Source organism: Ciconia boyciana, chromosome 16 (genome assembly GCF_034638445.1).
Source record: "Ciconia boyciana chromosome 16, ASM3463844v1, whole genome shotgun sequence".
Taxonomy (NCBI): Eukaryota; Metazoa; Chordata; class Aves; order Ciconiiformes; family Ciconiidae; genus Ciconia; species Ciconia boyciana.
The window spans coordinates 7948437-7970945 of record NC_132949.1 but is presented as its reverse complement, the minus strand read 5'-3'; the positions used below and the strand labels follow the sequence as shown (position 1 = coordinate 7970945).

At 50.3% G+C, this 22509-nt stretch overlaps 2 protein-coding genes across 5 annotated transcripts; both read left to right on the top strand.

Annotated features, from left to right (window-relative positions):
* Nucleotides 1–923: 923 nt before the first annotated feature.
* Nucleotides 924–14472, top strand: SLC25A19 (solute carrier family 25 member 19). Of its 4 annotated transcripts, none has more exons than XM_072881147.1 (7): nt 924–970; nt 1682–1829; nt 2342–2497; nt 3290–3460; nt 4440–4623; nt 9200–9330; nt 10543–14472. In XM_072881147.1, exons 2-7 carry the CDS (start codon nt 1704–1706, stop codon nt 10741–10743), a joined length of 969 nt encoding a protein of 322 aa, XP_072737248.1. In that variant the 5' UTR covers nt 924–970; nt 1682–1703; the 3' UTR covers nt 10744–14472. The 4 variants fall into 4 exon arrangements, with proteins under 4 accessions (XP_072737248.1, XP_072737247.1, XP_072737245.1 ...); XM_072881146.1 differs by lacking the exon at nt 924–970 and adding an exon at nt 1273–1295; XM_072881144.1 differs by lacking the exon at nt 924–970 and adding an exon at nt 1299–1416.
* Nucleotides 14473–15526: 1054 nt separating this feature from the next.
* MIF4GD (MIF4G domain containing) lies at nt 15527–22462 on the top strand. The gene is made up of 6 exons (XM_072880987.1): nt 15527–15665; nt 17815–17951; nt 18744–18853; nt 19154–19309; nt 20052–20144; nt 21396–22462. Exons 2-6 carry the CDS (start codon nt 17870–17872, stop codon nt 21621–21623), a joined length of 669 nt encoding a protein of 222 aa, XP_072737088.1. The 5' UTR covers nt 15527–15665; nt 17815–17869; the 3' UTR covers nt 21624–22462.
* The last annotated feature ends 47 nt before the right edge of the window (nt 22463–22509 follow it).

The following is a 22509-nucleotide window of genomic DNA, read 5'->3' as shown; positions in this document are numbered from 1 at the left end:
ATTACTCTTTCAAGCTAAGTCACCAGAGAGCCTTGTCACTTGGCACGTGTGGCATTACAGATAGTGAGGAGGGGGGAAAGGAGTGATCATGTTGCTTCCAGGATTGAAGACCATGTATCTATCAGCAGAATGGGAGGATGGCACTTTAAAATTTCTTCCCTTGCTTTTTTCTTAAGCTTTTTTTACCGAACTGCTAAAGTGTCCCTGTGGTACAGAGGGTAATGTCACAAGGAGCCAGTAATGGAGAACGATACACCAGTGATTTCTGGAGCAGCTTGCTGAAGGACAGAGGGGAAGATGGGCCTATGACTTGTGTAAGCACAGCAGCCATGGCTCAGACTGTCGCAGGAGCTTTTGCTCTGCTTCATCAGTGCCTTGCACATTGTTACCACTTTTGTTGCCTGAAGAAAGAGAAGGGCTCAGTTGTGCTAAGGAGGTGTGCAGGCAGCTCTGCAGGTTACCTGTGAGAAGCTGCCGGCTAGTCTGTTGGCTCTGCGGCTTCTCCCTAGCCTTCGCTTATGTTCAGAAAGCACCTGTGAATTTTGTAGTAGATTTTAATATACCATAGGAAAAGACCCACTGACATGAGGGTTTGGGTTGTTTTTTAACAGTTGCTCTTGTAGTTAATATGCTCAAATACAGATGTAGTCAAGGAGTTTGTGGTTGCTCAGAAATGCCTGCATATTCCCATGATTAGTTCTTTATTTTTCATTTGTGCCAGTAAAGTCAATATAGAAATGATTTGCAGTATGGTTCGGAGCTCTTGGCGCTTTTGTAATGCTGTAACAGAACATGTTGCTCAAAATTGTGTGCTGTTCGTACCTGGGGTATCTACTGAAAAGTTTAGAAAAATATTCCTTTCCTTGTGCTTTATAGAGGGAAGAAAAATGTTTGTTGCTACTGTGATTGTATCATGTCAAGGCTAAGGCCACGGTGGAAGAACTACTGCAAGCAAGTCATTTCTTTATGGGTATTTTCCTTTCCCACTTCCCAGCTTTGGCATGTGCGTCAGCAAAACTGGTGGTAGACTGAAAAAAAAAAAAAAAAGTCTAAATCCCAGGTTATTTTACTGTCAGCCGCCTGATCCAGCAAAGCAGCAGCAGCACGAGAGCTGCTGGAGTGCAGGCTCCTCCGTGCAGGCGTTGCTTTTAGAAGCGCAAAAGCTCGGGGCCGAGCCCCCTCTATTTCGGGAACGGCGCTCCCCGGGGCGGGGCTGAGGGACTACATTTCCCAGCGTCCCCCGCGGCGCGCAGGCGCAGTGCGGTGCGGAGGAGCGGGCGGCAGCTGGCGGGCGGGTGAGGTGTCCCGGCGGGGCCCGCGGCAGGGAGCCGGCCGTGGCTGCGCACCGCCGCCATGGGCCACGGACAGCCACCAGCCGGCGGCCCTGCCCGGGGTTTGGCTGCATATCCTGCTCCGGTGCCTGCCGCGGGGCAGGGGGGGCTGTGGGGCCCGTGGGGAGAGGGGAGGCTGCTGTGGGGTGATGGGTGGTGGGGATTGTGGTGAGGGGGGACTCTGGGGCCCTTGGGGTGAGGAAGGGGGTCTGTGGGCCCTTGGGGTGAGGGGAAACTTTGGGATGGGCAGAAGGCTGTGGGGTAAGGCTATAGAGCCTTGGCGTGGGAAGGAGTGGGGAGAGCTCCTTGCCTGAGGAGGGCTCACTGGGGCACCCTGTCCTTCTGCCCAGGCTGCGGGGACACCAGGCAGGCATGGTCGGCTATGACCCAGAGGCCAAGTGCGTCTCCACGGCAGAAGCAGCTGTAGCAGGATCAGCATCTGGCTTGGTCACTCGGGTCATTGTCAGCCCCTTGGATGTCATCAAGATCCGCTTTCAGGTACCTTCCTCACGGCTTGCTTGGGGACAGGGGGTGAAAGAGCCTGTTAGAGAGCAGAGCTGATCTCAGCCTGGATGAACAGATCACTTGTGCAACCAGAGAGCACTAAATCTCCCTTACCTACATTGTATACAGGTTGTGCAAGGTAGCAGGGCTATCTTGTGTTCACCGCTTCTGTTTGTATAACTTAACTTGTGTGTTTGAATGGGATCTTGTGTTTTTCATAGTTTGTTCTCTTTCTCCATTTTTCTGAATGGTCTCTGCTGTCTAACTGAATTTCACCATCATCCCTACTGATTCCCTTTGTGTTGCATGCACGTTTTTGTTCTTTTAGAGCCCTACATAAATAACATCCTAGTCAGTTCTAGATGTGATTCTGTGGGAAGGCAGAATGTCATCTCTTAGCATTGGGTGGCTGTTAAGATAGTGAATTCCTGAACCGGACACTTGAACATTGTTGAACATTGTTCCAATGACGTGGAATTGAAAATATTTTCTCTATTTTCCTCCAGCTTCAGATTGAGCAGCTCTCCTCCAGAAACCCAGGGGCTAAGTATCATGGCATCTTGCAAGCTGTACAGCGCATCTTGCAGGAAGAGGGGTTGGTAGCCTTCTGGAAGGGCCATGTTCCTGCTCAGTTCCTTTCAGTTGGCTATGGAGCTGTTCAGGTAAGGTGACCGGACATCAACCGGGCCCAGCATACATACATAGGACTCTGCTTTGCTCCTCTTCAGACTGGCTGCATGGGCAGATCCAAAAAAGTCCAGGTTTAAACTGTACCAATTAAGCCACCTCCTGTCTTGAAGATGTGTAGTTGTATAATGCTGATATATAATTCCTAAGTTAATATTCCTTAGCTTGCTGAATGGTCTGCCTGGCCAGCCTGGAGTATAGCTAGAGCAAACTGAGGTCTGTCTGCATCTGGTGTCATAGACAAGCCCTGTTTGCTGCTGATACTTGGCTGAGCTGTTCATGTTCCAAGCCTGTGTAGTTTTTTGCTTTGGTTCATGCTGTCACCTTAACAGCTTGTTAGTGAAAAGGTCAATGAAGCTGATGATGGTGTTTTACACAGCATTGTTATGCTTAATTTGTAAATATTAACAAGTTCTATGAGCAGTGGTTGAAAGAATAATGGGCAGCATATCTGTAATATAGTAAATACTCTTCAGGATACATAGAGCATTAAAATTAGTTTTTCACAATTCTAAATGCAAGATTTAGCGGAATTGTCAGAGATCAGAATATCCCAAGCATTCCCCAGGCTGCTCAGTGATTTTTACAAGGTATTCTTTGAGCACATGCTCCAACAGGTTGCAAGTTGGGGAGGACTTTTCAAGGACAGAGAGAGAAGGTGCTTACAAGCGGTGGGTGGAGCTCTTCTGGTGAAATGGAGAGGAGTGGGAGATCCCTGTCAGTGATAAGGATTGCCTCCTTGACCTGTGTATGTTTGTTTCTGTAAGTTCATGGCATTTGAAAGCTTGACAAAACTGGTGCACAACGTCACCTCATACAATGCCCGTGATTCCTTTGTGCACTTCGTCTGCGGTGGACTGGCTGCTTGCACAGCCACTGTTGCAGTTCAACCTGTTGACACACTACGCACCCGCTTTGCTGCTCAGGGTGAGCCTAAGGTATGATTGAGGATTAATGCTTGGAATTATTATCCATAGCAGTAGCGCAATATTTCATGTGTATGAATACAGGATGTTTGAAAAGTACATAACAGTCTGTGGGTTAGCATAAAGGAACAGGTGCTGTTATTGGGCAATGTTTGCACTGTTGCCAGGTTACCCTCTGTGCTGTTGACGCAGCTTTCTTAATTATGTTTTGCTGCTCCTGATTGTGGTTGACTCCTGACAGGTGATCCAGAAAGGAGAAACTCTCCTTAACAGGATAACTCAATTTTCATTTCGGCTGTTGGCCATTTATAGAACACATGCCCCAGTCTGTCAAATGTTAAGTGTTTGAAACTTTCCACTTGCACAGAGTCATGTTTAGATATTGATGGGGATGATATTTGAAACCAGTCAACCTTTCACCTGTGTTTCATGTTCTTATTTATGCAATAATTGGTCTCCATGCTAATTAGGTCTGTAATACCTAGACTGATTCGGGTTTTTATCAGAGCCGTTTCTGTTTTTTGACTTAGCCTGCAGTAGAATCACAGTATATATTATATGAATTCTGTTGCAGGAGCAAGCAGAGCTGTTAAGAGAAAAATAATCATGTCTGTGATGCAAGTGGTCTCAGGCTACAGCTCTCAGCTCTGTGTCTTGTTTCTTCCCCTCAGAAGCATAGCTTGGATGTGGGATACAGTGTCAGCCCAGGCCTTTCAGTGCAGAGCTAATGATCGTTCATTCAGTTAGTCTCTTGTGGCTCAGAGGTAGGTTTAGGTTATCAGCTTACTTAGAACAGTCACAAGGGCTTAGCTGAGAATACTGTGTGAAGATGTGCAAAATCACTTTGTTCATAGCTTTGTGCTGAAAATCAGTCGATTGTATTTTGGACAGCGGGAAATTCCTATCCTCATTACTGGGAAATAACCTGACCTTTGGTTTGCTGTTTTTAAGCCTGTTTCACTAGAGAGTCAGCCTTTTCTTTATTGTCTAGGTCTATTGCAACCTTCGCCATGCAGTGGTGACCATGTACCAGACAGAAGGGCCTCGGACTTTCTATAGAGGTTTGACCCCCACAATCATTGCGATCTTTCCGTATGCTGGTCTCCAGTTCTCCTTCTACAACATTCTGCAACAGTTTTCTGAATGGGTGATTCCAGCTGAAGGAAAGAAAGGAGGTAGGCACTTGGGAGAGTGATGTCTGCGATCTGGAGAGAAAGAAAGGATGAATGCTAGTTTGGGAGACTGACATAAGCTCAGTTTTCTGTCCTATAACCCTTTTTGATGTAACATCTCAGAAGTATCTCAGTTTCCCATCTCTCATTCTTACCCCTGCATAAATAATGCAAAAGTAGAATCATAGAATCGTTTGGGTTGGAAGGGACCTTAAAGATCATCTAGTTCCAACCCCCCTGCCATGGGCAGTGACACCTTCCACTAGACCGGGTTGCTCAAAGCCCCATCCAACCTGGCCTTGAACACTTCCAGGGATGGGGCATCCACAGCTTCTCTGGGCAACCTGTTCCAGTGCCTCAGCACCCTCATAGTGAAGAATTCCTTCCTTATATCTAATCTAAATCTACCCTCTTTCAGTTTAAAGCCATTACCCCTTGTCCTATCACTACATGCCCTTGTAAAGAGCCCCTCTCCAGCTTTCTTGTAGGCCCCCTTCAGGTACTGGAAGGCTGCTATAAGGTCTCCCCGGAGCCTTCTCTTCTCCAGGCCGAACAACCCCAACTCTCTCAGCCTGTCTTCATAGGAGAGGTATTCCAGCCCTCTGATCATCTTCGTGGCCATCCTCTGGACTCGCTCCAACAGGTCCATGTCCTCCTTATGTTGGGGGCCCCAGAGCTGGATGCAGTACTCCAGGTGGGGTCTCACCAGAGCAGAGCAGAGGGGGAGAATCACCTCCCTCGACCTGCTGGTCACGCTTCTTTTGATGCAGCCCAGGATACGGTTGGCTTTCTGGGCTGCAAGTGCACATTGCTGGATCACGTTGAGCTTCTCATCAACCAACACCCCCCGAGTCCTTCTCCTCAGGGCTGCTCTCAATCCATTCTCTGCCCAGCCTGTATTTGTGCTTGGGATTGCCCCAACCCATGTGCAGGACCTTGCCCTTGGCCTTGTTGAACTTCATGAGGTTCGCATGAGCCCACCTCTCAAGCCTGTCAAGGTCCCTCTGAATGTCATCCCTTCCTCCAGCGTGTCGACCACATCACACAGCTTGGTGTCGTCAGCAAACTTGCTGAGGGTGCACTCAATCCCACTGTCCATGTCACTGACAAAAATGTTAAACAGCGCCGGTCCCAATACTGACCCCTGAGGAACACCGTCACTGGTCTCCACTTGGACATCGAGCCATTGACTGCAACTCTTTGAGTGTTACCATCCGCCCAATTCCTTATCCACCGAGTGGTCCATCCATCAAATCCATGTCTCTCCAATTTAGAGACAAGGATGTTGTGCGGGACAGTGTCAAATGTTTTGCACAAGTCCAGGTAGATGACATCAGTTGCTCTTCCCTTATCCACCAATGCTGTAACCCCATTGTAGAAGGCCACCAAATTTGTCAGGCATGATTTGCCTTTAGTGAAGCCATGCTGGGGTAACCAGTCACCTCCTTATTTTCCATGTGCCTTAGCATAGTTTCCAGGAGGATCTGCTCCAAAATCTTGCTGGGCACAGAGGTGAGACTGACTGGCCTGGAGTTCCCTGGGTCTTCCTTTTTTCCCTTTTTAAAAATGGGAGTTATGTTTCCCCTTTTCCAGTCAGTGGGAACTTCACTGGACTCCCACGACTTCTCAAATATGATGTATAGTGGCTTAGCAACTTTATTGACCAGTTCCCTCAGGACCTGTGGATGCATCTCATCAGGTCCCATGGACTTGTACACCTTCGGGTTCCTTAGATGGTCTCGAACCCGATCTTCTACAGTGGGTGGTTCTTCATTCTCCCAGTCCCTGCCTTTGCCTTCTGCGACTTGGGCGGTGTGGCTTGAGCACTTGCCAGTGAAGACTGAGGCAAAAAAGTTGTTGAGTACCTCAGCCTTCTCCATATCCTGGGTAACCAGGTCTCCCATTTCCTTCTGGAGAGGGCCCACATTTTCCCTAGTCTTCCTTTTATCACCAATGTACCTATAGAAGCTTTTCTTGTTGCCCTTGACATCCCTGGCCAGATTTAATTCTATCAGGGTTTTAGCTTTCCTAACCTGATCCCTGGCTGCTCAGACAATTTCTCTTATTCCTCCCAGGCTACCTATCCTTGCTTCCACCCTCTGTAGGCTTCCTTTTTGTGTTTGAGTTTGTCCAGGAGCTCCTTGTTGACCCGTGCAGGCCTCATGGTGTTTTTGCCTGACTTCCTCTTTGTTGGGATGCATCACTCCTGAGCTTGGAGGAGGTGATCCTTGAATATTAACCAGCTTTCTTGGGCCCCCCTTCCCTCCGGGGCTTTATCCCATGGTATTCTACCAAGCAGATCCCTGAAGAGACCAAAGTCTGCTCTCCTGAAGTCCAGGGTAGTGAGCTTGCTGTGCACCCTCCTCGGTGCCCTAAGGATCTTGAACTCCACCATTTCATGGTCACTGCAGCCAAGGCTGCCCTTGAGCTTCACATTCCCTACCAGCCCCTCCTTGTTGGTGAGACCAAGGTCCAGCATAGCACCTCTCTTTGTTGGCTCCTCTATCACTTGGAGAAGGAAGTTATCATCAACGCATTCCAGAAACCTTCCAGACTGCTTATGTCCCTCCAACAGATATCAGGCTGGTTGAAGTCCCCCATGAGGACCAGGGCTTCTGAACATGAGGCTGCTCCTATCTGTCTGTAGAGGGCCTCATCCACTTGGTCTTCATGGTCAGGTGGCCTGTAGCAGACCCCCACTATAATGTCACCTATCCCTGCCCTCCCTTTAATCCTGACCAATAAGCTCTCATTCAGCTCCTCATCCATCCCCAGTGGAGCTCCATGCACTCCAGCTGGTCATTGACATAGAGGGCAACACCCCCTCCTCATCTCCCCTGCCTGTCCTTCCTAAAGAGCCTGTGTCCTTCCATTCCAACACTCCAGTCATAGGAGCCATCCCACCACATCTCCGTGATGCCAATAAGATCATAGCCCTGCAGGCATGCGCACGTCTCTAACGCCTCTTGTTTATTCCCCATGCTACATATGTTTGCATAGAGGCATTTAAGTTGGGCCCCCGATGAAGCTGACTTACTGGCTGGAGTGCCTGGAATTCCTTTGTGCTGCTCTTCAGGTGCTCTCCTGCTGACCTGTGATCCTTCTCTAGGCTCTGGGCATCTCTTGCTGGCACTGGCATCAAACTGGTAGGAGTGGGATGGATTGAGGTTCTCCTCCCCCAGCAACTTTAGTTTAAAGCCCTCTTCACCGGCTTGGCAAGCCTATGACCAAAGATGCTCTTCCCCTTCTCTGACAGATGGAACCTATCAGCCCCCAGTAGACCAGGTTTCTCAAAGCGAGTCCCATGGTCTCAGTAGCTGAACCCCTGGCTGTGGCACCAGTCCTGTAACCATTTGTTGATTCGCCAGATTCAACTGGCCCTTTCAAACCCTTTCCCTTTGACCAGGAGGATTGATGAAAAAACTACCTGAGCTCCAGAGTCCCTTACCGCCACTGCCAGGGCTCTGTAATCCTTCTTGGTACTCCTCAAAGTGCTCCTGGCTGTATCACTGGTGCCCACATCAAACAACAGCAGCAGATAATAGTCAGTGGACTATACGAGTAAGTAAGTACAGTGAAGCTTACAAACAGCTCCTGTTATGGAATAACTGTGATGGAAATGTGGATGGATGGGAAAGTGAAGTGTCACAGGCCAGGGTACTCTTTCTTGAGCTGCATCACATCACTCATACTATGGGAAGACAGTGCTGGCATAATCTTTCTCTGTTTCATTAGTGCTGTGGGGACAGGACTCTTGGATTTCCTCAGGAAATCTGCCTACAGATTCCAGCACAGCTGTTACAGAAGAGGATTCATTTAGCCTAATTTAAAACTGCCAAGCTCTTGATTTGATATTTTTATGTTGATTTCTAGCTCCGTTATAAGAGAACCTCATCCTGATGCGGCCTGTCACCTTGATAGTTCTAGATACTAGTGCCTCCCTGAGGGAGAGTGTGTGCAGCATCAGCCTGCTTTTGTTCCTCAATGGAATTTCTTCAATAGAGGACCTAGACTTTTCAATATCATGTCTGCATATTTATTTTTAGATGGCAGAGGCTGGTGGTGGTTTTGTGCTGGGAACTCATGTTTGTCAGGAAAAAGTCTAATATCACAAAACTCATTTCACACAAGCCTCTGAAATCATCAGGCAGTGTCAACTTGTGACTTATTCCAATCCAGAATAAGTCAGTATGAGCAATCAGGAATGCAAGATTTCCAGTTACCGGGCTTTTACTGGGGAGCATGAAAAGTTTTCCATCCACTAGTGGCATGTTCTCTGGTGACTGGGGGTTTTTTGTGCAATGCCACTTGGCAGAGCAAAAGCATAAATCAGTGTAATGAACCAAGGTGAGCTGTTACGCTCTGCCTCCAACAGACATTGCGAGCCTGATATAGAAAATACAGATTGAGGTTCTGTGGCCCAAACTATGCAGAAGAGGTGATGCAACTTTAAAGGGCCTTTTTGGCCTTACTTCTTGTGAAAAGTGATTGTAACTTACCTCTCATGATCTTGAATCAGAACTCCCTGCTAATCCTCTTTTTTCCTTCCCCACTATCCTCTCCCCTTTCTGCTTCTCAGGCAATGTTAAAAACCTTGTTTGTGGCAGCTGCGCTGGAATCATCAGCAAAACTCTCACTTACCCTTTTGACCTGTTCAAAAAACGACTGCAAGTGGGTGGCTTTGAGCATGCCCGGGCAGCCTTTGGGCAGGTGAGAAATGTTTGAATTGACTGATTTTCATAAGTATGGATTTGCATCAAGACAATCCAGAGCCAGTCATCACCAGAATGCAGTGATGATTCACCAGTGGTATGTGTTGTGTTCACATTTGGGTTGGGAGCTCCCAGGGAACTTCTGGGAGCTGAGCATTGTTTTCACTTAATAATGGGAATAGCTGCGTGAATAAACTGAGTTAATTTTATGACATTGTCCACCATACCTGTGCTCTGCCTTCTCATCCATCTCCATCATGCTGGCTGTCTCAGAGCTGGGGATGAGTTAGGCAGGCAAAAGGGTTTCGATTTACTTTTCTAGTTGCAGCTTCGTATTTGTGATTCAGGACTAGCAGAGGATGACGCTAGCTTTATGCTGGGATCGCCTGTCTGTCAGGATCCTTTTCTACAATTAGTATTTTGATACAAGGAATGGGCACCAAGTGTTCAGCATGTCTTATGTGCAGAACATCCTGAAATTCAAAGCAAATTAAATACTTCTGGTGTTCTTTAGCACCATCTTTACGACCTCAAAGTACACTGTAAGACAAATATGGATCTTTCAAGGAACTGTCTTTTTTCCCATGAAATGTGGAAATTTTCTTTTTTCCTTCAAATCCGTTGGATCTGAGAAGCAAATCAGTCTGTACCTCAAGAAACTCTGGGATAGGAATTTGAAGTCTTAACCCATTCCATTGGATGCTTTTCCTCTTCCAGTGAGGTACAGAATTTGTTCTTAGCATTGATGTGTCACAAGATGTTAAACCTTCACAGTGTGACACGATGACATGCAGGTAGCTAATTTAGAGACTTCTAAGTGCTGTAGCTGTGTTTTCTTTCTGTCAGAAAACTGAAAAGTTGTTCCTCCTTAGAGAGTGAAGGGGATGGAAAACAATAACAACACAATCTGAAAGAATTACTTCACAAACTTGTACCATAAATAATACGTGCTGTTGTAGCATAAAGATTTTATGGCCCTTCAATCTACATAAGCTATTGCTGATGCAAAATACGTACTTTTCCTCTACCCCACTCTCTACAAACTGGTTCTGTGAAACTTTCAGTTAGTTATAATAATAGCCAGAAAGGCATCTCCAGGCTGCATGTCTAGATTATGTTTCTGTGGTATAGTTTGGGGACCTCTGTGTTCTTTTCCGTATAAGTTGTCCTGGAGTTTTCTTGTTTAACCTTTTCACCATTTCTCTCCCAGGTACGGATGTATAGGGGTCTTCTGGACTGCATAAGGCAGATCATGCGAGAGGAGGGCCCAGGTGGATTCTTTAAGGGCCTTTCGCCCAGCTTGCTGAAGGCTGCTGTCTCTACTGGCCTTGTCTTCTTTTGGTATGAGCTGTTCTGCAGCCTCCTGTGTGCCCTGAAGAACACCGATAGCGCTACAAGGAAGGAAGGCTGAAAGGGGCATGTATATGGCTACCTGCTGTTCTCCTGGAGGAGGGGAAACTGATGGCTTTGCTCTGTCATGAGCACGTTGGAAATGTCAGAGCTCCCAGAGCTCCACCAGCCTGTAGGAAATCACCTCCTGGGACCAAGCAGAAGGAGAAGGTGACTGCAGTTCTGCTGAAGACACTGAACTCCTTTGCTGGAAGCTGTTCAACTGAGCACTTTTTTACTCTGTCTTCTCTAATATCAGCACACGTTTAGTGGGGGGAGAGAAGAACCAAGCGGACAACTACCTAGCAGAGACTGTGCTCTGAAAAGGCACCCGATAAAGTGGGTGAATTCCTGTGCTTGCCGTGGATCACAGAGAGGGATCCTGGCCTAGCTAGTGCTGCTTAACCAACGTAACATCACTTCCTATCACTGCATCCTCACAGCTTTATTTCCTTGCTTATGGCCTGCTGTTTGCACCATATTATTTTCTCTGTGTTGCATAGGTAGCTCTGTCCTGCTGTTCTGAAATCAGTTAAAATCTCCTTAGTGTGCACAGAACCTCGGTTTTCCTTTTTTTTGCTGCCAGCTGCTGCTTCTTGATTATCACTTACTGGCTGTGCATTCTCAGCCACCTTAAACACAGAATCTTCTAGTGGATCGTGCTGACCCAAACTTTCTCTTTCTTCAACTCTGGTGAGCTTGATTGTATCTGAAGTGCACATTTTTCTTCCTGTGTGTCTTGCCATATATCTCTTAGGGTTTTGCATTGCCTCAGTCACGCTTTTTACAAGTAGACCCGCAGATTAAGAACCCCGCTCTAAGGGGGATTCAACGCACAAGCCCAATTTTTACTTCAGGGTTCTTTGCTTCAATGCAGTGAGTAAACAAATGCTGTATAGAGTTTTAGAAATACTTAGTCTAAGTTGGAATAATGAAGGAAAAGTCCTGTGGAAACTAGTGAATGTCTTCTTTTTTTTTTTAAATACCACTTTTGAATATTTCTAGCAAGTATTTCTGTAGTGGCCTCAAAACGTTTCTGAACCTCAGTCCTACAGTGGTGCTAACAAATGAAAATGTTTTGACAAGATTAGCTGAAGTGAGAGGACTGAACATCAGATCGGAATTGGTTGGCTTAGCATGGTGTTTGACAAAAAAAGGATGATTGAATTAGAGCTGGAGAAGTGTTTCTGGAGTTTCAAAGGTTTTATGGATGGTTAAAAACAAAACGACCAACCAACAACTCTGATTTATGTAACAGGGGAAGAGAGGAAAATTACTTTCTTCCTCCCCTTTTATTCTCTTTTTTCAAGCTGAGCAGGGTGTGGCTGGACCAGTGAGCGGAAGGCAGGCTTCCGAGGAAGAGCCGCTGTGATACAAAAGCACGTTAGTCATCTGGCGAGTGGTGGCTAGGAAGAGCACTGCAGTTAATTTAGAGGATGGTTTGATGGTTCTTCTCTTAACACAGAGCTTTTTGTGGCTCTTTTGCAATATTCAGGGTGTTAATCCCAAATGGCCTGGCCAAATTCCAGCGTGACCAATTCCATTCTGTTGACACAACTTCTCCTGGTGATTTTGAGCATATCAGCATTGCTCACTTATCCTGAACTATTGTGAGAGGCTGTTTTTAAAGAGCAGCTGTTTAACTGGTGGCTGAGATATCTAGAGAGGTTCCTGGCAAGCCCAGGCCAAATAACTTTGTGTGTGCTGTGGTTTGAGATCTTGGAGTGCAAAGTGGCTGTTTCACTGCAGGTGACTTTGAGAGCTCCGTAAAATTAAATTCACTGAGGGCAGTGCCAGTGTCAGGCAGGAGGCTAATATACGAGCCTCAAAGAGGGAGTGTTAGCTGCATGTACTCTAAAAATGGGCAGTTTTGCTTAGAGGAGAAAATGCAAAGAATGTGGAGTAAAGTTTCTCAAAGTGCCTCAATCCTATTGGCATTTTCTTGTGTTATTTAGGCTCAGATTCTGAGATTCCCCCAAAATCTTCTTAACAATATTTTGCCTTTGTTTATCGTTCATCTGTTGTTTTTGGAAAAACATCATAACCAGTAATGAACTTAGCCTCATTACATCCTTCTGAGGGAGAGAAATACCTCATTTCAAAACAGACACAAACAGGTTGGGATTGTTACTGTCTTTTGGCTGCTGGTAGAGAGGAATGCTGTCATGGTTAGCAGGAACAGGACTGGCCACAGCACAAAATTTTCTGTGCTGACCTAGGCTTCCATAGGAAATCGGGACTCATCCATCCTGTCTAAACATTACAAGACTCTTGTTTTCCACTTCATGTCAAAGAGCTGCTGTTAAACTGCACAAAATAGGGGGAAACTGGTTAGGAACTCAGCAGTGGGAATTGCAACCGCTCAAATAGGGGGTGAGGTGCTTTGGTTGTCACAGGGGTAAACAATAAAGAACAGAAAACTGTGTGCTCTGCTAAGATGATGTTCCTCGAGTGTGCTGTGGAGCTTGAGGTGATGCAGGCATACAGCTTTAGTGGCATGCAACTTGGCTGCTCCTCAGACAGGGCAGCAATGGAGAGTATAGAGCAGCTCTTTGTCTCTGGGATAGTTTTTTCCTCCACTCTGCATTAAATGAGCTTGCCTCCATCCAACAGATGGCAAAGTCAGAGTTTAAGTTGTGCCAGTCTGGCCCAGGCTGTGGAAGAGACAGTCCCTGGTCAGAGGGCTTTGGCACACAGCCTGGATTATATCTCCCTTTGGGCTGTTAGTCATAAGCGTTATAGGCCCATAAAGGCACCTGGTCTTCTAGTGAGTGAAGGAGAAAGAGGTGACAACCTCAACTATATGATACTAGAGGTTGCACCTAAGAGTCGCTTCATCACTCGCCTCTGGTCAGCAGCATCTGTCTCATAAATTTCCAGCATGCACTTTGCTAACTGGGAGTTGCTGCTGGGGAAAGGACCGTAACAGGAATATTGTTTTCTCTTTGGGAATGAGACTAGTTTAGTGCAAAGCACTAGGAGGACAGGTCTTATTTCTGATGCTGCTCTGGCAAAACACACACTGTTTGAAGCTAAATTTCCTAGAATTAGAGGAGCAGGAGATGGGAGAGATCTGTAGTCACCTTGTTCTCCCATATGCTGGGACAGATTTGCTCTTAGAAACTCTGTGCACCCGTTCAGTTTCACATGACTTAATGCAGTGAGTGACTCGCTGTGAGATTGCACCGGAGTTTCCCCATTGGGATGGCTGGGATTTCACTCCGATGTAATCCTATCAGCATGGATTTGTGTTGCCCGAAATTCACCTCACAAGCTGCTCAGCAATTGCGTTTGTTTTCTTCTAGTGCCTTTTACCATCAGAATGTCCAAAAGCACTTTATCAGGCAAAGCGTTCAAGATGAGTTGCCCTGTGGTTGTTAGGGGATCCACCATTGCTCCTAGCTGGCCTCAGATGGGGGAACATTGATGCACAAGTTCTGTGATGAACACACTGTTTCCTGCAGTGCTGGCTGGCTCGCCGAGTTCCTAAGACAGTCCTATTCACAGGATGCTCATCCAGAGCTGCATAGCATCAGCTTTGAAAAGAAATGAATGTTTTACAGTTGGGCTTGGAATAGATGGTATTTAATTTGGGTTTAAGTTTCTCTTGTGATGTAGAACTGTAATTCTCTGCGGCATTTTGCTGTGTTGCCTGGGTGGATCTTTTGCAGCTGCTGTTGTCAGAAAGCATCTGAGCACAATGCGCACAACGCATGCCTACCTTTGAGAAAAGGCACATTAAATATTTTGTTATGCTCATGTCTGGCTGCAGTTTGTTTATTCCTTTCCTCCTAGTGCAAACGCTCAGCTGGACCCCGCAGGACTGCCGTGGCCCTCCTGCTGCCCAAAAGGGAGGATAATCGGTGCCCAGAGTGCGGGGCGGCAGGAGCCATCTGGTTTTCCCTTCCCATCGCTGGCTCCTGGGTGCTCCTCAGCAGCAGGCAGAACCATCCCATCCCCTCTGTGATATGGGGTGACGCTTTGGGTATTGCTGTTGAGAACCACACCACGGGGGATCAGCCGAGGGGGTTTGTGCAGCCCGGTCCCACTGCTGTGCCTGAGAGGGACTGTCAGAGTGGGTGGTCCCGAGCCACACACCCGCGCTGTGGATGAGTTCGGGCTTTGTATCTAGCCAGGCCACACAGCTCTGCAGAAAACGTTCCCAAACTGCTCATTCTGCGTTTCCTGAGGCTGTTCTCTGGTTTCAGCAGCCTGGCTGCTCTGCTGTCCTCTAAATGCTGCGAAGGCTTCAACGCCTGAGGGGTCTTCCCCTGTAAAATGTTTGGGAGTTTAGAGAAAAAACTTGAAGTATGTTATACCTCGCTCAGCTCTTGTTGCAGTGATTGGGTTTACTGCATCTCCCCCTTCCTGATTTTTTTTCTGCCATTTTTTTATGCTGCTCGGCTGCAGCCTGCCCTGGCCTGGAGGGGAGGGTGGAATAAACGGGGTTTTTACCCGGAGAGCGGCAGCGCGGTGCAGCTCTCGCTGGGAAAGCCCGGCCGGTGCTCGGCGGAGGAGGCCCAGGGGTTCGGGGGCGGAGGGGCTAAGTGCTGCCTTCAGACCGCCGGCTGGGGAGAGCCGCGGGGAGCGGAGCAGCCGGCCGTGCCCGGGAGTGCCCGGCGTGCAGGTGGGGATGCCCGGGGGAGGCGGGAGGCAGCCGGCCGTGCTTGGGGGGCTTCCCGGGGGTGCCCGGAGGAGCAGGCGGCCGTGCCCGGGGAGCAGCCCCGCGGGCCGCCGTGGCCCGGCGCTCGCAGGCGGTGGCGCTGCGGCGGCTGCCGCTGCTCTCCCGCCCCGTCCCGGCCCGTCCCTCCCCCGGCTCGGGCGAGGAAATGACCTAAGAGGAAACCTGGGCCGTGCCGGGAGGGAGCGGGGCCGGGGCGGCGGGACCCGGGACGCTCCGGCGATGCCCCGGCGGCCAGAGGACCCAGCGGGGGCGGCCGGCAGGTCGGTGGGGCTGCGCCCGGCTCCCCCTGCCCTGCCCGGGGGCGGCGGGGGGGCTGCTTTCTCCGGGATCCGCCGCTGCCTCCGCCCTGGGGGCCCTTCGGCTTGTGCCGCCCGCAGAGCGGCTCCCCCGCGGGGCTGGGGTGAGGCGAGGCAGCAGCGGGGGGTCCCGGGGGGCGCCGGTGGCCCAGGTGCCCCGGGCAGGAGGCGTCTCGGCGGGGATGGGACGGGGCTCCCGGGCGGCTGGTAGCGTCCCTCGGGCGGATGCTCAGTGGCGGCAGAGGAGACTCGCTGCTCTTCTCCCTCCCCTTGCGATGGCCGGGGCACGTCCAGCCCGTCCCGCCAGGTGTGACCCCCCTAGGGTAGGGCCCTGGCACACGGGCCGGCTGACCACCGGCAGATCGAGGACGCTAACCCCGACCACGTCGGTCCCCGGGACAGCTCGTCTAGTGGGGAGCACTCTGCAAGTGGTCCCCACTAGCACCCACGGGTGATGACGTGCCTGGTGTCACCCACTGCCACCAGCCCTTCAGGCAAGGTGGTCCTGGCAGCAGGATCTCTAGTGCGGAGGAGGCCTGGCTGGTTTTACGCTCACACGCTGTGGTTTGCTCTGGGCAGGGTTATTTGGCACAGCAGTTCAAAGCAGCCATGCCTGTCCCCGGGAAGCCGTGGGGAAGGATGCTCCGGGAGAGGCACTGGGCGGTGGCGGCAGAGACGCTGCCAGACAGGCTCAGGCACTTCGTGCTTCGCTGTGTGCGGCGCTGAGCTCTCACCAGGTTCCTTCCGCGTGGCGATGCTGCTGGTGGGACACAGGGCTGCTGGCGAGCTCAGGCTGCTCTGCTGGCAGTGCAGAATGGCGTGAGTGCAGATACAGAGGGAAAGAAACGGTGCAGAAGGAGGAGGGGCCGGATGGGAAGGCATTTGCCAACCAGACATGGCACAGAGAGCACCCAGCTGCTTGTGAATCCATCTGGAAAAGAAACCTCTGTGCAGGTCTCGGGGCAGGTAACCCTGCGCAGGTGAGAGCTTCGGCTGCGAGAGCAGCGTGAGCAGGTTGTCACCCCCGTGGGGCAAGGTCTGCCCTGGGCCTCCCAGAGAGGCAGGCAAGGAGGGCAGAGCCTCTACCCGCCAGCAAGCTCCACTCTCTGCTCTGAGTTACTACATGTTGTGCCATGGCTTCAGAGCAAGTGGTGTGCCGAGGGGTTGGGCTGCCTGCGATATGTGTCCCATGCCTCTAAAGGGTGATGGGCTCTTCAGCTTTAATCTGGGTAGGGACCTGTTTGCAGAGGGGCGTGAGTAACGGCCCAGGAATTTCGACGAGCTGGCAAAACTCATTTGGCTGATTGCCTTCTGTGTGTGCTGCGGGTCTGGACAGCCCGGCATTCTGCATCCAGCAGATCACCTCGTGTGCATGTCAAAGAAAACCCTTCCTCTCTGTGCCGTGCGTACCCTCTTGCTGTCTTCGCTGTATCATGAAGCAGAAGAAAATTAATCTATAGACTATTTAGGAGCAGTGTTGGTACTGCAGAGAGCTGTGCTTGACTGCAGGGACAAGATGGGAGCTGTTGCTGTTGGGGATTTGGCTGCAGAGCTTGCTGTGTCTCTTTGGGAGTTGAGGGACCCTGGGTCCGGCGCAGGAGAAGTGCTCTACTCGCTCTGGCGAGTGTGCGTTGGATGCTTAGGTGCCGATTTGATTCTTCCCAGGGTTTTGTTTCACAACCAGCTGAATTGGTGTTTCAAAGGCACAAGGGAGCAGCTGCGTGCGTGCTCCTGCGTGTGCTTCCCTGTGATACAGCCACGGGGAAGCCTTCTGAGGGGAGATCGGTGTATTTTGGGGCTGCCTTGGTGTGCTGTCCACTTTGAACCTGCAGATCAACAGACTGAAACACATTTTTCATATCAGAAAAATGTAAAGGCTCTGAAGATGGAGTTCTATCATAGGCTGGTAGGAAGCAAGTCTTAAAAAGATGTGGGAGTGAGGCTTTGCTCAGATCTAGGGCCGGAGTTGGGTGCCCTAATAACAGAGGAGTTTCCTTGGGATGGGGGGTTGTCAGGTTAACAGCCTGTACTCCAGCACTAGATGGGATTTGCCAAATGGCAAGGTGAAGGTCTGCCTTTCTGTCCAACTAAGCTCTGTGTGCTCTTTCCCCAGGGACTGTCACTAGCCCATCCATTGCCCTGACTCTTGCCCTTGGAGGAAGCCAGTCATGGGGGAAACGGGCAAAGAAGAGTATAAAATACAGTCATTTGACAGCGAGACTCAGAAGCTGCTGAAAACAGCCCTCAAAGGTCAGCAGGCTTTTTACTAGCTCCTCTGCCACACGCAGCTTGGCTGGTAGATGAGGCTGGATGCTTGGACCCCTTTAAGGAACACTAATTGCTAAGTTTAGAAAAGCCGATTCATAAACACTGTTCATCTGTGACTGGGTGCCATTGGTGAATCTTCTCCAGGAAGGTCTTTGCTCCCTGCCTCTTCTTGTCACCTCTCACCTTCTCCCCAATGTTTAATGGTGCAGGTGTTCAAACTCAGCTCCTTGTGGTTCTCATCCTTGTGGTCTTCCCTGATTTCAGGGTACCCTCCTCTCCTGTTCTAACCCAGCATCTCTCCCATATTTGGCCTCTCACCCGTTCCAGTGCCTAGTTCCTGCTCTCTGCCCCTCCCCGCTGTGGGGCCACCTCGTCCTCCCAGCCCCCAGGGTCTCCTGCTCACCAGTCATGTCTCTATTCAAAGCCCAGCAGGAGCTTGCATATCTGGCTCCTGCTAACCCAACTTTGAAGCAGTGCTGGGATTTCAGATTGAGATCAACTTCTCGCTTCCCCATATTACCTGCTTTCCTCCATCACTTTCCCATCGTGATGGCTGTGTCTTCAGCCTGGGAGGACCGTGCACTGTTGGAGATGGTATCTCCAAAGCAGCTGGTGTGCAAGAGGAGCTGTGACTTTTGATGTGGGAGTGAGCATGAGGTTATATGTAACATGGTTGTACCAGGTCCTGTGCCGACCTTGATTGCTTTCCAGGTACCCCAAAGCAAGCAGGGCACAAAGGGTGCTGGGTCCTGACAGTGTTTCTCCTCTCTGCAGATCCCAGCAACGTGGACCTGGAGAAAGTGGCCAATATTATAGTGGACCAGTCCCTCAAAGACTGTGTGTTCAGCAAGGAGGCAGGGCGCATCTGCTACACCATCATCCAGGTGAGAGCTCCTCGTGTCTGGACAGCGAAACACTTAAGCTGTGCGGGGTGTCCCTAGGAGGACAGCCAGGAAGAGGCCTCGCCCCAGCCCTGCGCTCTGATCCCTCAGCCAGCTTTCCTCTTCTGCTGCTTGTCCCGTGCAGTGGCAGCATCCAGACGAGCAGCTGGCGAGCACAGGCAGTTAGTTGCAGCTTTCCTGCCTCTCTGGGCTATCACAGGAGGGTATCTGCATGGTCCTGCATTCCCCCACCCCTCCCACATCCCCATTTCATCCCTCCATCCTGCTTTTGTGGGCTCGTAGGCAGAGAGCAAACAAGTCGGCCAGAGCATCTTCCGGAGGAGCCTACTGAACCGGCTGCAGCAGGAGTACAAGGACCGGGAGGAGCTGCGCACCCGCTCTCTCCAGGCATGGATCTGCTACGTCACCTTCATCTGCAACATCTTCGACTACCTGAGGGTAAGGAGCTGGAGCAGGAGCATCTGGCTGCTGCTGCCTATGGGTGCCAGAAGGGCCTGGGTGTCCACAGACGCCAGGGCAGAAGTGTTGGATGGGTGTTGCGTGGAGCCCCAGGGCCGTGGCTTGGCAGTGGGGGCCAGAGCCGGTTCTCAGCATGAGGATACAGCTGGGGCTGGTGCTACCTGCGGGCGAGTGAACATGCTTGGAGAGGCAGAGCCGTCTCTGGGAACAGTCACAAAGTCTGAGCTTCCTCATTTTGTACCTGGTGTTTGAAATCCCCTGATTTGCCTGCTCCCAAATGTCCCAGATTGAACTAGTTTGGTTGCTATGAGGTCCTGGGGGGACCCATGGGTGTTCACATCATTTCTAGCCCATGTACTGACAGAGTTTGTCTGCAAGCCTTCGCTGCAGTGTGTGTACTTGGATGCCTGCTTGGAGTAGATGTGAAAATGATGCAAGTAGAGCTGCAGGCAGGAAAAATACTGTTGCAACAAGTGTATTTCCCATGACTACCTGCTTACATTTAAAAATAGATGTTTTTGCATCATTTGTTCAGCTTCTCTGGCTCCTGGAAGCTTGAATGTCTGGTCTCCTATGTAAATCCCACCAATAGTGCTTTTGGCAGCACAGATAAATTCTGCTCCCTTCTCCTTTGAAGAGCAGCAAGGGAACAACTATTTAAAATAGCTGCAGACTCCTCCTTTTCTAGCCCAAGCTGACGATGGCTCCTGCCTCCTTACAGGTGAACAACATGCCCATGATGGCTCTGGTGAACCCCGTTTATGACTGTCTGTTCCGGCTGGCACAGCCTGACAGCCTGCGGAAGGAGGAAGAGGTGAGTGCAGGGAAGAGGGCTGCTAATGCGCCTGTTGTCCTGCCAGGGACCAGCAAAAAGCATAGCCTGGGGGGGATGCTGTCTCTGCATCCTGGTGCAGAGGAGGGAGCGCTGCTTCCCCAGTATGTGCTGAAGGAGACCCGCCGGGCAGGAGGGTTTGCAGCCCAGAAGGAAGCAGGATGGAGGTGCAGGTTCTGGCTCCCTGGCCCAGGCTGCATGTCCTCCCTTGGGGCAGCTTTTCTCCCTATTGCCCAAGTGTCATCACTGGAGACCCAGCAGCCCAGCCATCCCTTGAAGCAGGAGCTGTCCGGTGTTACGCAGGTTCACCTCCCATCATGTGAGAAAAACACGGACAATGACTCTTCCCCGTTTTCACAGAAACTGGCTGCTTATCCAGCACCCCTGGTTGCTGGACATCTGGAAAAGCAGCTGTCACACTGACCTGCCGAGGCACCACAGCTGTGGGAGGTGACAGCAGACAGCTGCAGCGACCATAGGTGTGCAGAGCGGCTCTGTGTCCCCGCAGGTCCCGGGATGTGCTGTGCAATGCTTTGTGTGGCTGCTGCTCACCTGCCCGGGCCTGCAGTTGATGCTGTGCCAGACCCCAGCGGGCTGGAGAAGGCTCTTCTGGAGCTGGAGCTTCGCACACATCCGGGTGTGCGGCAACCTGTGTAGGGCATGGCTGAGTCGCCCCTCAGGCGAGGGGTTCCTGTAAAATGTAGGGGCTCTTGGATGGGCCCTTTGGGGTTTTTTTCCATCTTAGCACAACCCTCCCACCCGTGCAGCCCATTGACTTTCCCTTCTTCTCCAAAGACCCAGTTAGTGCCCCTGTTTCCTGCAAATCACTGGACTTTCTAAGAGCTTTAGTGCATGTTCCAACAACTTCCCTCTGTTCTTCGAGGCACCTCCTTGCTCCAGCCTCGGCTTCAGCCTTGCCATCATCTCTTGGACAATCTGCAGGAAATTAATGTTTTTCCACCTGTTGCGGGTGCATTTCTCTGGCAATTTTGTCTGAGAGACAGGGGAGTTCAGGATGTGCTTTTCCAGTGCTTTTGGCAGAAGAGGCATTCAGCTTCTCCTGCCTCCTGGATCACAGCAACTGGAGGGAAGCAGAACTGTCGCCTGTTGGAAATCCAGAACAGAGGGAACAGGATGAATTGGTCCATAAGTGACTGATGGGGACCTTCACAGAGATGTGCCAAAGCTCTCCATTCCTTTGCACTCAGCCATCTTCTTCTCTTCCTTCTGAAGGTGGACTGCTTGGTCCTACAGCTCCATCGCATCGGTGAGCAGCTAGAGAAGATGAACTCCCAGCGGATGGATGAGCTCTTCTCCCTCCTCCGAGATGGCTTCCTTCTGCAGGAGGGGCTCAGCTCCCTGTCCCAGCTCCTGCTGCTGGAGATCATCGAGTTTCGGGCTGCTGATTGGAAGATGACGGACGCTGCCCAGAAATACTATTACAGTGAAGTGACGGATTAACCTCTCTACAGCAGAGGTGGAGAGATGTCCCCAGCACTTTCACCAGCAGGCTTCATACCAAGTTTGAATTTCTTTTCATGTTAATGTTTTTCTAGCACTTCCTGTAAATAGGATTTATACTGGCTAGAGCCTCTGGGCACGTAACTGTCAGGCTGCAACTGGTGCTAGCCTGACTTTGGAGGTTTGGAGAGGTGGGAAGGGCAGGGCACATTTAACCCAGCAAGTTCTCCCACTGATTTTGTCTAATATTGGGCTGCTGCCAGCAAAGGGCAAGGAAGGCTCCTAGCTCAAACCAGCATTTTATATGAGTGTTAAGAAAAGCACAGTTTAGGCTGAGAACATTTTGGTTCACCTGAGAGCCAGCAGAGCTGCGGGAGGCAGAGGGGAAATCTTTCACAGCTCAGGTTGTATGTGGTTCTCTGGACGAGTCACAGAAAAGTGTGGCCTCACAAACAGCTCAACCAAGTGCTATTTTTTCCAGACTCCTTCTAGCACGCTGGCTGCACCTGCATGCACACAGCCTCCCCCACGGGTCACGAGCCACCAATACCTGCCACAGGGCAGCCTGCAGCAGGACATGTCCCTGAGCACATGTAGCTAGGAAGAGGTTTTATAAGTTTTATACAATAACTGTCATGTTTTTCAGAATTTAGCGAGTTTCAACTATGGTATGTTTCTTAGAAGAATGGGAGAGGAAGAAAGAAACAACATAGTCTATTGAAGGGTTTTTTTCTAATAAAAGTTTTCCACTAACATGTGCCCTGCTTTCTCTCTACGCAGCTGCTGAGCTATGAACAATACTTAAAAGTTGTTCCTGATTGAAGCATTAAGGCTGTGATGTTCATTTTCTCCTCTGGTGCAGGGTGTCAGCGTGGCTTTACACAAC

Excerpts from the sequence above, each read along its gene's own strand:
- SLC25A19 (XM_072881147.1), top strand. The coding sequence starts at position 1,704 with ATGGTCGGCTATGACCCAGAGGCCAAGTGCGTCTCCACGGCAGAAGCA. Across the intron at positions 4,624-9,199 it reads AGCTGAAGGAAAGAAAGGAG|GCAATGTTAAAAACCTTGTT; the intron begins GTAGGCACTTGG and ends TCTGCTTCTCAG. Across the intron at positions 9,331-10,542 it reads CCCGGGCAGCCTTTGGGCAG|GTACGGATGTATAGGGGTCT; the intron begins GTGAGAAATGTT and ends TTTCTCTCCCAG.
- MIF4GD (XM_072880987.1), top strand. The coding sequence starts at position 17,870 with ATGGGGGAAACGGGCAAAGAAGAGTATAAAATACAGTCATTTGACAGC. Across the intron at positions 18,854-19,153 it reads TCTGCTACACCATCATCCAG|GCAGAGAGCAAACAAGTCGG; the intron begins GTGAGAGCTCCT and ends GTGGGCTCGTAG. Across the intron at positions 19,310-20,051 it reads ACATCTTCGACTACCTGAGG|GTGAACAACATGCCCATGAT; the intron begins GTAAGGAGCTGG and ends GCCTCCTTACAG.